At 39.6% G+C, this 17,649-nt stretch overlaps 1 protein-coding gene across 2 annotated transcripts; it reads right to left on the reverse strand.

The window, feature by feature from the left end:
* Positions 1 to 1,948: 1,948 nt before the first annotated feature.
* LOC127658107 (FAST kinase domain-containing protein 4-like) lies at positions 1,949 to 17,356 on the reverse strand. Of its 2 annotated transcripts, none has more exons than XM_052147209.1 (12): positions 16,755 to 17,356; positions 15,809 to 16,279; positions 15,519 to 15,700; positions 15,077 to 15,221; positions 14,822 to 14,996; positions 8,958 to 9,115; positions 8,743 to 8,853; positions 7,316 to 7,460; positions 6,878 to 7,123; positions 6,647 to 6,758; positions 6,413 to 6,527; positions 1,949 to 3,446 (listed from the first exon to the last, which is right to left on the reverse strand). In XM_052147209.1, exons 2-12 carry the CDS (start codon positions 16,208 to 16,210, stop codon positions 3,345 to 3,347), a joined length of 1,893 nt encoding a protein of 630 aa, XP_052003169.1. In that variant the 5' UTR covers positions 16,211 to 16,279; positions 16,755 to 17,356; the 3' UTR covers positions 1,949 to 3,344. The 2 variants fall into 2 exon arrangements, with proteins under 2 accessions (XP_052003169.1, XP_052003170.1); XM_052147210.1 differs by having other exon boundaries at positions 6,878 to 7,120; positions 16,755 to 17,355.
* Between the last annotated feature and the right edge of the window lie 293 nt (positions 17,357 to 17,649).

The following is a 17,649-nucleotide window of genomic DNA, read 5'->3' on the forward strand; positions in this document are numbered from 1 at the left end:
GCTCCATCTGTCATATATATATATATCACACATATACATAAAATCCAAAAAAAAAAAAAATCCAAATAACTTGACAGATCTTTATTATAAAGGGTTTAAACAATGTTTTCCATGCTTGTTCAATGAACCATAAACAATTAATGAACATGCACCTGTGGAACGGTCATTAAGACACTAACAGCTTGCAGACGGCAGGCAATTAAGGTCACAGTTATAAAAACTTAGGACACTAAAGAGACCTTTTTACTGACTCTGAAAAACAGCAAAAAAAAAAGATGCCCAGGGTCCCTGCTCATCTGCGTGAATGTGCCTTAGGCATGCTGTATAGAGGCATGAGGACTGCAGATAAACTGCAATAAATTACTATGATACGCCTAAGGAAGGACAGATAATCGTCCTTGCTGTAGCAGACCACGTGTAACAACATCTGCACAGGATTGGTACATCCGAATAATCACACCTGCGGGATAGGTACAGGATGGCAACTACAACTGCCCAAGTTACACCAGGAATGCACAATCCCTCCATCAGTGTTCAGACTGTCCGTAACCGGCTGAGAGAGGCTGGACTGAGGGCTCGTAGGCCTGTTGTAAGGCAGGTCCTTACAGACATCACCGGCAACAACGTCGCCTATGGGCACAAACCCACCTTCCCTGGACAGGACTGGCAAAAAGTGCTCTTCACTGACGAGTCGTGGCTTTGTCTTACCTTGATGGACAGCGTTGACACTTGGTTAGGTCAGTTCAGTCAGACGTCAATATGCAAAAAAAAAAAAAAAATCCTTGAAGAATGAGGAAGTGGACCTCTGAAGAATGGTTGGACTTATGTTTATCGTCAAAGGAATGAGCCTACACTGAGGCCTATACTCTGGAGCAGGATCGATTTGGAGCTGGAGGGTCCGTCTTGGTCTGGGGTGGTGTGGCACAGCATCATTGGACTGAGCTTGTTGTCACTGCAGGCAATCTCTACGCTGTGCGTTAAAGGGGAATACATCCTCCTCCTTCACGTGGTACCCTTCCTCCAGGCTCATCCTGACATGACCCTCCAGCATGACAATCCCACCAGCCATACTGCTTGTTCTGCACACGATTTCCTGCAAGACCATGACCAGTGAAGAGCCCATATCTCAATCCCATTGAGCACGTCTGGGACCTGTTGGATCGGAGTGTGAGGGCCACCCGGTTACTTTTGACCTCCCTTTGTTCAGGGATACATTATTCCATTTCTGTTAGTCACATGTCTGTGTAACTTGTTCATTTTATGTCTTAGTAGTAGAAAATATTTATGCTCATACAAAAATGTACACGTTAAGTTTGCTGAAAATAAAAGCAGTTGAAAGTGAGAGTTTCTTTTTTTTCCTGAGTTTATATATCTCTGAGGATATAGCAGCTCCTGTCACCTTCCCTATAACCTAATGACAAGAGGAGCCAGTAGAGATCAGCTTCCTCATTCTTCAAGGATTTTTTTTTTTAACAGGGTCTTTGCATAATAACCAAGTGTCAACTCTGTCCTTCAAGGTAGGAAGAATAGAAAGGCAAAAACAATAATGCAGCCAGTCTGTTTCCTTTTGAACTGATTTCCCTCACTTGGCCTACAAACAACTACTGTTTATTTATGTAAAAGGAAGCGAGTTAAATGGTACTCTAATAAAAGATGAACAAGTGATTTCATGGGGTCTTTAAGATAACATTAGATACCGATTTATAATCTAATCTATTTATTGTTGATGTATAAGCTCAGTATTTGAACACTAACAAAAGGATATTGTTGTCTGTTCATTATAATCTAAAGTAGTTCAACAAAGACAAGTTTCCTCAGAATGGTATGCTCATTTTATACAAAGTATATTGAAGACGCTGAACATCACAGTCTGACTGTAGACTGACAGCCAACACTAGAAGAAAACGTCTGGCAAAATACAGCAATGAGTCACTCTTTGATGACAACATACAATTGATTTTATTGATACCACACACTGACCTTAAGCACGGTGAATGTATAAATGGAAAATTCCATTCTCTGCACTACCTCAAGTAAAATATAAACCTCTGAGATTTTCTTTCACGAGGACGGTCTATTCTTCAATAAAGTCCAACTACAGGAAGGACCTCCAGTTTGACATGACAGCAAATAACAGGAGCACAATACTGACAACAGGTCTTAAGGACTGAACATTCCAGAGCTGGGTAATTAATGGGTTATATGCTAAACAAATGTTCTATGGAATTTTATTTCATCCTATATGTTTAGGTAAAATTGTTAAGACAGCTCTTTATCAAATAACAGGTACATCCGTAAATGCACATATAACATGCAAGTCGAGTAGAGTTGATATAATTATTAAAGGGACAAATCACCAAAATATAAAAAATCTGTCATTTCCATTTTCTGGAACACGAGATGTTAGGTAGAATGTTAGGGACTGACAGCCTTAGTCACCATTCCCCTTCATGGCATCTTTATGAAAGGTGAAATTCATTGAAAGGTGGCGTAGGCTATCAGTCCCAAACTTTCTGCCTAACATCTCAAGAGTTCCACGGAAGAAATAAGACATATAGGTTTGGAACAACATTCTGGTAAATGAAGACAGAATTTAACATGTTTGAGAACTACACCTTTGATATTATTTTCCACCTTTACTAATTAAGAGGAAATGCAGAGGGGTACTCTCTGTCTGTAATGAAAGTATCTTTTAAACTGAAAATCTCAGTTTCTGAGTAATCCCCTCTCTGTAAATATTTTCAACCTTAACAACTGTCTCCTTGGAAACAAGGAAAGCCTTAAGTGTTGTCTAGGTAACTGCATTAAAAAGGAGGTGTATGTATTTATTATTAGTGGTAGTAGAAAGTGGTTGTCCTGGTGCTTTTGAGGACAACAATGGACAATGTTTTAGACAATGGAAGCAAAGATATGATAATTGAACGTGGTTGAAGAAGAATGGTTTCCCCTGTGGTGAACATCACTTATGTCAGCTCAGTCACACTCTTGCACTTTAGAGCATATGCTTGCCTCTTTGGCTGCAAGAGTGCTTTTTGGGAAGGCAATAGATTCCTTAATGTTTCTTCTAAGCATTTACTGATTTATGGAGGTTCTGATTTTTCTGCATGCAGAGATTACAGCTCCCAGACATATGTTTGATTTCACTCCTTTATTCCACCCTGATGTTCAGATTTTGCCATCATGATACATGTGGACAACAACATTTCAGTCACAGTTATATATGTGTTGTAGTACTCATTATCCTTCCCTCATATGTAATGTTATTGCCTGGGTCAGTAGTGCCGCCGCCTGTCTGAAAGCATTTAAATGTATTGATTGGTTTGATGAACAGTTGGTCCATCATCTCATTTTGCCATGTCCTCAGCCACTGCCTTCCATAACTTGTCCTTTAGGTAGGCCACTTTCTGCCTATCAGACTTCAGCTCCTGCCATTCAAAGTACGGCACCTGCAGGGAAGGACACATGAGAAGTGAAGCTCTGTCAAATCAATATGCTGGACAGTGAGAACCACTAGAGTCCAAACCAAATTAGGCAAAATCAATTACAGAGAACAAAGGAATGAAAGAACTGAATCCTGCTCAATTAAATGGTTGCCGGATCTTCTCATTACTACTCAGAAATGCTACAAATTTGTCAGCCATGTGCTCTACCCCAGGACCTAACAGGATTGGCCTACATGCTGCAGACAGAGATTGAGACCTGTTCTGCAGTTCTGTCTTACTGACGCTATTTATATCCCAAAGCCTGAGTGGTCTGCCTGCCATGTAACTGCTGTGACAATAGGGATAGAGCTAATTAGGCTAACTGCACTGGTACTATAAAAGCTTTTAAGAAAATAAGATCATGTTCTTGTGTGAACTGGACACAGTTGTTATGAGTTAGAAAGCCCTTAGTAAATGATGGACAGTTAATACTTCAGTCTAACCCCTAATGCCCACGTAACTGATCCTAATTAAACAAAATTAAAGGAAAAAATAAAGGAATAGATCACAAAAATGCATCCCTTGCACATGAATGAGCACTGTGAGAAAAGTTCATTCACAGTGTCTCGCATGTTCAAGCTAGAATTTGCGTTGTTTTTAGCACTAAACAACAGAAGTTCTCATGTGAATGTGCATGCCACTGTGAACGAGCATATCTCACAGTGCTCAATAATGTGTAACAATGTCAAGACTTAACTTGTGGGTAGTTTTCTAACCAAAGTTGATTTCATGCCTTAACACTTGGAATAGGTTGCTTGAGTCACATTGTCTACTTTTATAATACTTTTGTGTCCTTTAAAGCTTTAAAGTGAGGAATTATTATGGCTGCACAAGGATGAGAAAATGAATATTTGTTAATTATTGCCCTTGATATTGTAGCTATGATTATTAAATGTCAATTAATAGAAGCTACACTGAATACTTATTTGTTCAATTTCATGCCACATTATTTACTGTATGTAGGCTACACATCCAAAACAAGCTGAGAACTGGTGAGATAAATTATTGCCATTTTATACATCAGTAAATCAACTTCACTTTGGCCCACTTAGTGGCATGTCAAAACTAAACTGTTCTTTTTTAATGAATTGTACACAGATATTGTGCAACACCTCAATTTCAGAACCCTCCCATTATAATAAATAAAGCTGCAACTAACTGCAGGTTTGCTGTTTGAGTACTACAGTTCAGCACAAGCTTACTGATGCTTCGCATTGAGTTCTGCATATGTTCAAAATAAAGCCGTTTACGCCGCACAATAAATAATTTATTTTCACTGCCTCTATGCCATGATTATAAATGGGAGAATTCTAGTTTTGTTGCATTACTCTTTGCAGTGTATTTATTACCATCTACACATAGAGAAAGTCAAACATAAAGCATCTGGGGATCAGTTTAAATCTTGTGCAAAACTTGGGATTGGTTGTCATTACTTATAGGACTTTAGACTAATTTAAGCGTCTCTGATTCTCCATTGCCATTTCTTTGCTCAATGGACATGTCTGAGGTTGGTTAGTGTACTCAACCGCTGCAAAACACATTGTAAATAGAAACCTTTGATGCAACAAAAGTTAACTTTTTTTGTAACTATGTAACCGTCAGGGTTTACGATTATTTAAGAACGTGTTCTTAGGGGGCCTGGGTAGCTCAGCGAGTAAAGATTCTGACTACCACCCCTGGAGACGCCAAGTTCGAATCCAGGGCATGCGGAGTGACTCCAGCCAGGTCTCCTAAGCAACCAATTTGGCCCGGTTGCTAGGGAGAGTAGAGTCACATGGGGTAACCTCTTCATGGTCGCTATAATGTGTGGTTCTCACTCTCAGTGGGACACGTGGTGAGATGTGCATGGATGCCACAGAGAATAGCGTGAAGCCTCCACGCATACTACGTCTCAGCGGTAACACGCCCAACAAGCCACGTGATAAGACGGTCTCAGACGCAGAGGCAACTATGCCACCATGAGAACTTAAAGCACTTTGGGAACTGGGCATTCTAAATTGGGGAGAAAAAAAAAAAAAACTTGCATTCTTGCCATAATTTAATTAATTGTGCAGCCCTAGGAACCACCCACTACCATTACATTGAAAGATGGCCCGCGACATTCATTAAAGGAATATTCCGGGTTCAATACAAATCAAGCTCAATCAACATCATTTGTGGCATAATGCGGATTACCAAAAAAAAAAAAAAAAAAGAATTAAGGGTTTTAGGGTTTGTTGACTAAATATTCATGGCAACGAAGTTGTACAATTGGCTATAACTTCACACAGAAAAGGTTAGCAAGTAATTTGATAACACTAAAATCATGTTAACAGGTATATTGTTTATGTCTTGTGGTTAAAATTTTGAAACAATGAGTATTTTACAGTTAAAAAATTGGCCCCCATTCACTTCAATTGTAAGTGCCTCACTGTAACCCAGATTTTTACTTTTTTTTTTTAAAGTAAATGAGGGAAAAGTAAAAACTTTTGAGGTAATCAATATAATGCCACAAATGATGTCAACTGAATTAAACTTGTATTGAACCTGGAATATTCCTTTTAAACATCTCTCTCTGTGTTAAGCATAAAAAAGTCAGTCATATGGCTTTGGAACGAATCCTCCATTATTACAGAATTGTATTTTTTGGGTAAACTACTCCATTACAGTATGCTTACAAATATAGCTTAGACCTATTTCACGCATGTTCAAACATTATTACACGGCTCTCTAGAATACTTGCTTCTAATCAAAATATTTGTGAGAATTTGACCATTGTCCCTGGCAACCAATCTCCTACAATGTTAGTTTGACTGAACTGTATTACTGGCATAAAACGATCAATGAGTTGCATGCACACATTAAACTGCTGACCTTGCAGCTTATAAAACTTCCATTAGCTATGATAGAGGATAAGAGATGAAAACCTCTCTTTACTCTGTACATCTCACCTCCACCACTATAAACCCAGCAAGCTGTAGGTGACGTTTCTGCATGGCAAAGCGTCCCAGAAGATCCTTACTCCTGAGACAAAAATTAGGAAAATCCCAAGCCACAAATGCTATCCTGCAATATACACAAACACATTCACATTCAGAAAATACATATATTCAATTGAGAACTTGTGGAAAAATCTGTAAAAACTTGCTTCATACGTGTGTTTTTACTTTTACTTTCACACCCACCGTCGTGCACCAGCAGGTAAGACAACAGTCCCACCGCCTCCAGGTAAATGAGGGGCTTTTAAGTTCTCCAAGTCTATAGGCTTATTTTCTGAATCTACAACAAGCTCTCCATCTGTAATGAACACATCAAACTCGCAGATTACCAGGGGCTGCTAATGAACTGGATGTAAACATAAGCTAAAACATAACGCTGTACGTATGCAATTTCTGGCACGAACAGTCCATATTCACCTATTGTCCAGCCGTATACTGTTTTTACAGCAGTACGGAGAGCCTGTGTACGTGCGTTGGTCAAGCTCTGGAGGGCTGTGTATAGGCCACTCCGTAGAGGGTTGTTTGAGTCCACTTCGCGATGGGAAGTAGGCAGCAGCACAGCAGAAGTGACAGTTGTGACTCCAAGAGGCTCCAGCTGAGCATAGGCAGAGATTTGCAATAATTTCTGTTGATAGTTCTCGGTCCGGCCCACACTACCACCTGCTGGACAGGTCAGGAGATGATGTAAGAAGTCAGTGCAAGTAGACATTGAAGATGTCATGCCATCATGTGATTCAAAAGACTTTTAAACTTGTATCCTAGTGTGACATAGAAACAATTGAAATGCAGATATAGCAGTAAACCACCAGAGAATTGTTTTCTCAAAATTGTATCATTACATTCAATCTAACACACCTGACAGTTTCTTCTGAAAGGCAGGCTTTGTAACAGAGGTGATGTAATCAGGCTTGGCCTGGTTCAGCACACACAGTGACCAAACAACATCTGTTTTCAGAAAGGGCTCTAAATTTTGAAAGGAATTGTCCAAAGCTGTATGCACCTACAACCATATAATAAAATACATATATTATCAATCCTGTGTAAATACACACACATATACAGTTGAAGTCAGAAATTTACATTCACTTAGGTTGAAGTCATTAAAACTCCTTTTTGAACCACAGTTTTTATATTAGCAAACTATGGTTTTGGCAAGTCGCTTAGGACATCTACTTTGTGCATGACAAGAGTATAAAAACACCATGGGACCACGCAGCCATCATACCACTCAGGAAGGAGACGCATTCTGGCTCATTGAAACTAGCGTAGTTTGGTGCAAAATGTGAAAATCTATTTCACAACAGAACAACAGCAATGGACCTTGTGAAGATACTGGAGGAAACAGGTAGACATGTATCCATATCCACAGTAAAACAAGTCCAATATCGACATAACCTGAAAAGCTGCTCAGCAAGGAAGAAGCCACTGCTCCAAAACCACCATAAAAAAAACCAGACTACAGTTTGCAAGTGCACATGGGGACAAAGATATTACTTTTTGGAGAAATGTCCTCTGGTCTGATGAAACAAAAATGTAACTGTTTGGCCATAATGACCATCGTTATGTTTGGAGGAAAAAGGGTGAGGCTTACAAGCTGAAGAACATCATCCCAACCGTGAAACATGAGGGTGGAAGCATTATGTTGTGGGAGGAACTGGTGCACTTCACAAAATAGATGGCATCACAAGGAAGGAAAATGATGTGGACATACTGAAGCAACACCTCAAAACATCAGCCAGGAAGTTAAAGCTTGGTCACAGATGGGTCTTCCAAATGGACAATGACCCCAAGAATACCTCCAAAGGCCCCACTGAGAGCGAGAACCACATTATAGTGACCACGAGGAGGTTAACCCAACGTGACTCTATCCACCCTAGCAACCGGGCCAATTGGTTGCTTAGGAAGCCTGACTGGAGTCACTCAGCACGCTCTGGATTCATACTTGCGACTACAGGTGTGGTATTCAGCATTTTTACTTGCAAAATTTCACATTCTTAAAATAAAGTAGTGATCCTAACTGACATAAGACAGGCAAGGTTTTCTATGATTATATGTCAGGACTTGTGAAAAACTGAGTTTAAATGTATTTGGCTAAGGTGTATATAAACTTCTTACTTCAACTGTACATACACCAGATTAATGCAGTTACTTAAAAAAAGGATATTGCATAGACATACCCTATAAACACACATACATCAGATTAATGCAGTTCATTAAATCAATAAGAGAATTCTAGAATTATTTATTTAGAACAGCTTTATTTTACCCCTCTTATTGGTTACCTTTGTGTAGAATTCCTCCCCTTTGCTGAGCTGGAAGTTCAGTTTGGCAAAAGACATGAGGAGATTACACACCTGCAGAGTGCTGTACTTTTCACTATTACTTGCGTAGTGCTGAAAAAAAAAAAAAAAATGTCACAAATACATTTGACTGAAAACAGGTTGCATTATGTGCAGTGTCAGAACAATGCAGCAGATGATGTGAGATGTTGATGTACCTGAGCAAAGCCTTCAAACAGAGGCAGGTGGAGCCACTTGAGGAAGGCCAGAGACTTGGCACAGCGTGTGACATCAAGTGAACTCAGTTCAGATAACCTAGGTAATAACTCCGCAGCTATTCTCTGGAGTACCTGTGTCTGGTGAAAATTCAGCTTACCTTTATTTGCAAGAAAGAATGAGAAGACAATTAGGAAGGCATTTTTTATATTTTCTTTGGAATTATTCTATGCTCAGTCCATGGATTCATTTCAGAACTAAACTTTTATAATGGTTTTAGTTAGTATATTTATAGTTATAATACATACCAGGAGTGGGCAGTATGGCCAAAATCACAGCAATTTTGTATTTGGGCTGCGAATCACGATTATACTTTTTACTAATTTACACGATTTACTAATTAATCACACAGTTTTCTGTGATGAATCATGATTAAATTGGTACATGATAATTACAACAAAGTGAATATTATATTATTACAATCATAAATATTTTATACTTTATTTATTTTAATTATTTAAATGTTAATTATTTTGTATTTTTTTGCAGATAAGAGTTAGACACATTTGACATGTATTAATCTTTGATACAAGTAAACTAAGCAAAAAAGTAACTTGTGCAGCTTTTATGTTCAGCAAAGTTAACGTGTAAATATTTGTATGAACAAAAAGATTTAACAACTAAGACAAACTAAACTGTAACTAACAGAAATTGAATAATGTGTCCCTCTCCCTGGTTTGCCAGTTCTTGCTGTGAGATGTTACCCCACACTTCCACCAAAACACTTGCAAGTTCCAGGACATTTCTGGGGGGAATGGCCCTAGCCCTCACCCTCCGATCCAACAGGTTCCAGATGTGTTCAATGGGATTGAGATCTAGGCTATTCACTGGCCATGGCAGAACACTGACCTTCCTGTCTTGCAGGAAATCATGCACAGAACGAGCAGTATGGCTGGTGGCAGTCATGCTGGAGGGTCATATCAGGATGAGCCAGCAGGAATGGTACCACATGAGGGAGGATGTCTTCCCTGTAATGCACAGTGTTGAGATTGCCTGCAATGACAACAAGCTCAGTCTGATGATGCTGTGACACACTGCCCCAGACCATGATGGACCCTCCACCTCCAAATCGATCCTGCTCCAGAGTACAGGCCTCTGTGTAACGCTCATTCCTTCGACGATTTATGCAAGTCCGACCATCACCCCTGGTGAGACAAAACCACGACTCGTCAGTGAAGAGCGCTTTTTTGCCAGTACTGTCTGGTCCAGAAAAGGTGGGTTTGAGCCTATAGGCGACATTGTTGCCGGTGATGTCTGTTAAGGACCTGCCTTACAACAGGCCCTCAGTCCGGCCTCTCAGCCTATTGCATACAGTCTGAGCACTGATGGAGGGATTGTGCATTCCTGGTGTAACTTGGGCAGTTGTTGTTGCCATCCTGTACCTATCCAGCAGGTGTTATTTGGGTGTACCGATCCTGTGCAGGTGTTGTTACATGTGGTCTGCCACTGCGAAGATGATCAGCTGTCCTTCCTGTCTCCCTGTAGCGCTGTCTTAGGCATCTCAAAATACGGACATTGCAATTTATTGCCCTCACCACAACTGCAGTCCTCATGCCTCAATGCAGCATGCCAAAGGCACATTCACGCAGATGAGCAGGGACCCTGGGCATCTATCTTTTGGTGTTTTTCAGAGTCAGTAAAAAGGTCTCTTTAGTGTCCTAAGTTTTTATAATTGTAACCTTAATTGCCTGCCGTCTGTAAGCTGTTAGTGTCTTAATGACCGTTCCACAGGTGCATGTTCATTAATTGTTTAAGGTTCATTGAACAAGCATGGAAAACATTGTTTAAGCCTTTTACGATAAAGACCTTATAGTTATTTGGATTTCTAAAAAATTATCTTAAAAAATATAGAAATACTGAAAAAGGGACGTTTCTTTTTTGCTGAGTTTATATGTATACATGCCATAAAATTAGTGGACATGTTGCAAATACAATGTTGGCAAAATTAAGAAACTTAAGTGTACATTGACAGTGCATTATTAGTCTATACATTCAGATATAAGTTTAATTTGCTGAAGTTTAAAATCTGAAAACTAATATTTTCTCTGGATCTTATTCAGTCTCTACAAATATTGTTGAAATCAGAAGTTTACATACACCATAGCCAAATATATTTAAACTCAGTTTTTCACAATTCTTGACATAAGCATAGAAAACATTGCATGTCTTAGATCAGTTAGGATCACACATCTTTTAACTTGTCAAACATTTTGGGTAGCCTTCCACAAGCTTCTCACAATAAGTTGCTGGCATTTTGTCCCATTCCTTCAGACAGAACTGGTGTAACGGAGTCAGGCTTGTAGGCCTCTTTCTCGCACACACTTTTTCAGTTTTGAACACAAAATGTTCTTCTGGATTTAGGTCAGGGCTTTGTTATGGCCACTCCAATACCTTGACGTTGTTGTCCTTAAGCTATTTTGCCACAACTTTGGAGGTATGCTTGGGGCCATTGTCCATTTAGAAGACCCATTTGCGACCCAGCTTTAACTTCCTGGCTGATGTCTTGAGATGTTGCTTCAATACATCCACATAATTTTCCTTCCTCATGATGCCATCTATTTTGTGAAGTGTACCAGTCCCTCCTGCAGCAAAGCACCACTACAACATGATGCTGCCACCCCCATCCTTCATGGTTGGGATGATGTTCTTCGACTCACAAGCCTCACCCTTTTTCCTCCTAACATAACAATGGTCAATATGGCCAAAGTAAAATTTTTGTTTCATCAGACCAGAGGGCATTTCTCCAAAAAGGAAGATCTTTGTCCCCATGTGCACTTGCAAACTGTAGTCTGGATTTTTTATGGTGGTTTTAGAGCAGTGGCTTCTTCCTTGCTGAGCAGCCTTTCAGGTTGTCGATATAGAACTTGTTTTACATTGGATAAAAATACTTGCCAACCTGTTTCCTCCAGCAATTTCACAAGGTCCTTTGCTGTTGTTCTGGGTTTGATTTGCAATTTTTGCACCAAAATACATTCATCACTAGGAGAATGCATCTCCTTCCTGAATGGTGTGAAGACTGCGTGGTCCAATGGTGTTTATACTTGCGTACTATTGTTTGTATAGATGAACGTGGTGCCTTCAGGCGTTTGGAAATTGCTCCCAAGGATAAACCAGACTTGTGGAGGCCCACACATTTTCTGAGGTCTTAATGATATCTTTTGAGTTTGAAGGTAGGCCTTAAAATACATCCACAGGTACACCCCAAATTCAGTACACCTCTTATCAGAAGCTAATTGTCTAAAGGCTTGAGATAATTTTCTTGAATTTTCAAAGTTGCTTAAAGGCACAGTTACCTTAGTGTATGTAAACTTCTGACCCACTGGAGTTGTGATTTAGTCAATTAAAAGTGAAACAATCTGTCTGTAAACAATTGTTGGAAAAATGACTCATGTCATGCACAAAGTAGATGTCCTAAGCGACTTGCCAAAACTATAGTTTGCCAATATGAAATCTATGAAGTGGTTAAAAAATGAGTTTTAATGACCAACCTAAGTGTATGTAAACTTCTGACTTCAACTCTATACCTGGCTGCAGCTTGCTGAATGGCCACGCACTTCTCAGTCTCTATTGTGCACACGCCGGGTGTCTCATTCTCGGTTTTGCTTTTGACAGTGGTTCAGATGGAAATGCATTTTTGGGTGATGCAAAGAGATAAAACAGCATGCCTGTATATCTCGAACAACTGGTCTACTGCTTGTGGGTGAAATCTTCATTCTCCGTATCGTAAATTGCTCCCATGTTTATTATGACCAGGACATGCATCGTGCATAATGAACACGCACTGCTGCAAACGATCAGTTTCTGTGTTAGGATATGCTGTTGAGTTGAGCGTGTAACAATATATATATGCCAATGTTAGCCACAGAAACTGGGGAAAACCATAAGTAAAGTTTTGCTCTTACAAACAGATGTACAAAGGTGCCCGAGTTAGTTCCTGGCAGGCAGCAGATGCCCTTAACCCTCCCTAGAACCTATAAGGATAAGCAACCTGCCAAGAACAACTCCAAAAATCTCTCTCTTAACACATGAAGTTTCAGGAAGTAAAAAAATGGATACAGCATTAATTGCGTACGTTTTTTTATGCGTTAAACAAATTATATTAATCACTGCGATTAATGCGCTAAATTTCCTAGCCCTAATTTAAGTCATATCATGAGTATTTATTTTAATCAGGCAAATTGAATATTTAACAAAAGAGAAGTATATAATTTGATAATTTTCCATATGAACGCAGCAAGGTGCAATATTTCACCACAACCCTACATATTTGTCAGGTGTCATAACACCCCTTATGTATTCAAGATTCAATACAAGTTAGGCTCAATCAACAGTAAATGTAGCATAATGCTGTTTACCACAAATTAATTTGTATTCATCCCTCTTTTTCTTAAAAAAAAAAAAAGCAAAAATCTAGGTTACAGTGAGGCACTTACAATGGAAGTGAATGAGACCAATTTTTGGAGGGTTTAAAGGCAGAAATGTGAAGGTTATAAAAGTACTTTAATATTTTTTTTCTGTTAAAACTTTAGTCATTTTAGGGTTTGTTGACATTACATTGTCATTGCAACCAAGTTGTTAAATTGTCTTTAACTTTACAAGAAAGGTTTAATAAGTGATTTTGTCGCACGTTTGTGGCTATACTTTTGAAACAGTGAGTATTTTAACATTAAACAAATTGGCCACATTCACTCCCAATGTAAGTGCCTCACTTTAACCCAGATTATTTTCTTTTTTCCTTCTTTTTTTTAAAAGAAAAGGTACAAATAATTTTTTGTGGAAATCAAGATTATACCACAAATGCTTTGGATTGATCTTAGCTTGTATTGCACCCGGAATATTCCTTTAACAAGTTCTTCATCATCTTGACTTGTTTTGGACATGTCCTGCTCTGTTTTTTTGCATTGCTCCACATTTCCTCTACATTCTCAAATGTAAATGATGCCAAGCATTCCTGCCCACTGAAAGCTATGCAAATACACAGATTAGCCACAACATTAAAACCACCTGCCTAATATTGTGTAAATCCCCCCCTGTGCCACTATAACAGCGCCAACCCAAATCTCAGAATACCATTCTGAGATGCTATTCTTCTCACCACAGTTGTACAAATTGGTAATCTGAATTACCATAGACTTTGTCAGTTTGAACCAATCTGGCCATTCATCAGTTACAGATATACACAAACCAGCTCGCCTGGCACCAACAATCATTCATGTGATTATCTAATCAGCCAATCTTGTGGCAGCAGGGCAGTGCATAAAATCATGCAGATACGGGTCAGGAGAGTCAGTTAATGTTCACATCAACCATCAAAATTGAGAAAAATTTGATTTCAGTGATTTGGACCATAACATGATTGATTGTGCCAGATGGGCTTGTATATGTATTTCTGTAACTGCTGATCTCCTTGGATTTTCACACACAACTCTCTAGAATTTACTTTGAATGGCGCCAAAAACAAAAAATATCCTGTGAGCGGCAGTTCTTTGGACGGGTATGCCTTGTTGATGAAAGGTCAACAGAAAATGGCCAGACTGGTTTGAACTGACAAAGTCTACGGTAACTCATATAACCATTTTGTACAATTGTGGTGAGAAGAATAGCATCTCAGAATGCTATTCTGAGATGCGGGTTAGCGCCGTTTTGATGGCATGATGGGGACCTACACAATTTTAGGCAGGTAGTTTTAATGTTGTGGCTGATCGGTGTATTTTAACTGCTATATAAAACAGCCCTTGTTTATACAAGTCTAATCAAAAACTCAAATAAGAAAGAGCTCAATAATAGCATATAAAAACCTGCTGACCATAAGCATATGCTATGTCAAGCAGCAGTGGTGTATTCAGTTCAAGGGAGGGTTTCTGGTTCAGATGATATGAGAGTGCCCGCAACAAAGAAACCGCTCTTCTGTTTTGAGAGGCCAGTGCAAACGCCACCTTGCGGATATCCTCTGCGCTGAAGTTTTCAGACAACTCCAGGGCCTGGACAGCACAAGGCACAGCTAGGTGTTAAACAAGCCTAACACAACAATGTTAAAAACTAAAAAAAAGTGTGTATTCACCTTGTCCTCTAGTTTGTCCATGAGTGAGGGGGTGAGGAGAGAGGCACGGCTCATGAGAATGCTGATGGTACGAGGATCGCACAGCTCAGTCCAGCGCAGCTCAAGTTGTTTCAACAGGGTATTGGTAAGAGCTTCATTTTCCTGCCTATCAAAAACCAAACCCCAATATTAACAGAACATACATGCACTGTCAGGGCTAACCTTTTGTCTCATGATTTATTCCATTTAAGTAACAATATTGGTTCTATACTTTTTCAATGCCTGAATAAATCAAATATCCCAATCATATACCTGTAAACCACACAGAAATTACATTGTTGACATCAAACATTTTAAAAACTTAAGATTTTTAAAAGTGAGCATAATAATTAAAATATAAAACAGTCCTAATATTTGATGTGCTAAAATCTATGACCAACATATGAAAGCATATGAATCCTACCCTCTACTGCGCTGAAAGGCTACCCAATCCACCAGGTAGGCCAGGTGACGGTAGGTGAGGCGTCGAATCCTCCAAAGAACTTCATTCTGGAGAGAGCGGAGCAGAGGGGCATCAAAAGGGAGCCCCAACATGGAGAGAGCACGCAGAAGAGCCACTAGAGATCCATTCCATACTGAAGACACCTGATAGACCGGGTAGAAGAGGAAAATATTCACCAAAAAAATATTCACCATTTTCTCCATCTTATCTTGATCACTGACAAGTGGATAAGAACTGGTTGTCATGGCTACCTGAGAGTTTACGGTCTCCAGCATATTTTCACAGCGTGGATCCTGCAGAATTCCGTCACTACCCTTTTCCAATACCTGCAGACTGAGTTGGATCAGACACCTGGCTGCATCACCAGCAGATCCGCCTTGCTCTGCCCACAACTGAAGCACTTCCTGTGGAGTGGCTGCCTTTTCAACAAGTCCCACTAGTTCTGTGCGTTCGTATGGAATTGGGGTCTCCTCCATCTTGGCCAGTTCACTGCCCTGACAGAGGTGTCTAGGAGCAGGCCGGAGCCAAGACAAGGACAAAGAGCACCATGGCTCTGTAGAGTGGAGTGTGGGTGACTGTAATCGGGCTGGAACAGCAGCAATCTGAGGGTAGCGTGGAAACCGTCGGGCCCATCTGCACAGCCTGGTGGTCATTTTGGAAATTGTACATCCGGTATTCAATAAAACAATCAAAGCATTTGCACCCACATCTCACCTGGCCACCTGAGAATTAATGACATCACAAGTAAGAAAATACGCAATTCTAAAAATAATAATTTTAAACTAGTTTTACAGCTTACATTAACCACGACATAAATAACACCATTAATATGTGCTGTGATGTTGTGGTTCTGCAACATTGCAATCTATTATTTTATTTTAATTTTTTTTATATTTACACGAATACGGTTGCTTTTAACAGAAGGATACTGAGCTTCAACACTTACCGACTATACAGCATACAAACATCGTGCACAGATGTGTCAAATGTGTGACAGTTACCTGACAGTCTGTCACAGAGCAGGAGACTATACTGACCTTGCCAATTTGGAGGCGCCGCAATGAGCTTATGAAACTGTCAACATTACCAACAAGAACCTTCGGCGACCCAGAATGCATTTAAGTTCAATAAATCTTTTAACCTAGCTGAACACAAATTGAGCTGTCACCACCGATAGAGCAAATATTGCTTTCTTACCTTGTAAAATGTAGACACCGGCGACAACGACATTCACATGGGCAGAAGGATTAGAAGGCGTCGCGTAAATGTTGCGTCAGTGGCTGCAACACGTGGTTTCACGATAGCTCATCTTGATTGGTCGGCATACTTCTGAGACCAACCCTGCGTTCGAAACGGCCTAATTTATGACGCATAGGAGAGCACTTTGAAAGGAGAACAATAGGCTTGTTTGAGATGAGCAAAATCTGCGCAGAACCGATCACCGGTGATCAGCGCGTAATGCATGCCGGTTAGAAATGTGTCCGAGAGCAGTCCGCCTTGCTCTGATGTCATGCTGACGTATGTCAAAAAACACTCGCGAGCGCAAGGCGCACGTGTCGGATTCTGCAGTCGCGCGCAGTTGCTCTCCACCGACTGCGCTGATCAAAAGCATGATGGGAAACGACTTGCTGACGACACAACTTAATGCTCATTGGCTGCGATTGTCAGCTGATATTTTTTTCCCTTAATTCTAAGAAGTCCATTACCTATAGCCTAATACTATTTACTTTTTCTATAGTACTTTATTAGTAATTAGTACATGTGCTTTATTTATCCTTTTATTTTTATTTTCTTGGTTTTAAGTCCTGTTTGTTGTAATTTTCTCTTTATTGTATTGTATGCCTGTGTTAATTTTGTACATTGACATTTTTGTACCACATTATTCCATTAAATAAATTAGTCAATCCATCAATACATGCATACATACATCTAATGTGACGGTTTTACAATTAGGCCTCATGTTTGTGTGTTTTTATCTGATATCTTTATCTGGGTATGTCTTATTCCTGGAGTGCAGTAAACCCACACATGCATGCTAATTTCTTAATTTAGAATGTGTTTTTGTTTCATATTATTTTTGAATAATAATTTG

This window comes from Xyrauchen texanus, chromosome 17 (genome assembly GCF_025860055.1).
Source record: "Xyrauchen texanus isolate HMW12.3.18 chromosome 17, RBS_HiC_50CHRs, whole genome shotgun sequence".
Taxonomy (NCBI): Eukaryota; Metazoa; Chordata; class Actinopteri; order Cypriniformes; family Catostomidae; genus Xyrauchen; species Xyrauchen texanus.

What these genes read in the sequence shown, in the direction of transcription:
- LOC127658107 (XM_052147209.1), bottom strand. Translation starts at nt 16,210, where the DNA reads ATGACCACCAGGCTGTGCAGATGGGCCCGACGGTTTCCACGCTACCCT. An exon ending in TGACATAGCATATGCTTATG is followed by an intron (nt 9,116 to 14,821) that starts GTCAGCAGGTTT and finishes TTGCAAATAAAG; the next exon opens with GTAAGCTGAATTTTCACCAG. An exon ending in CTTTCAGAAGAAACTGTCAG is followed by an intron (nt 7,124 to 7,315) that starts GTGTGTTAGATT and finishes TGACCTGTCCAG; the next exon opens with CAGGTGGTAGTGTGGGCCGG.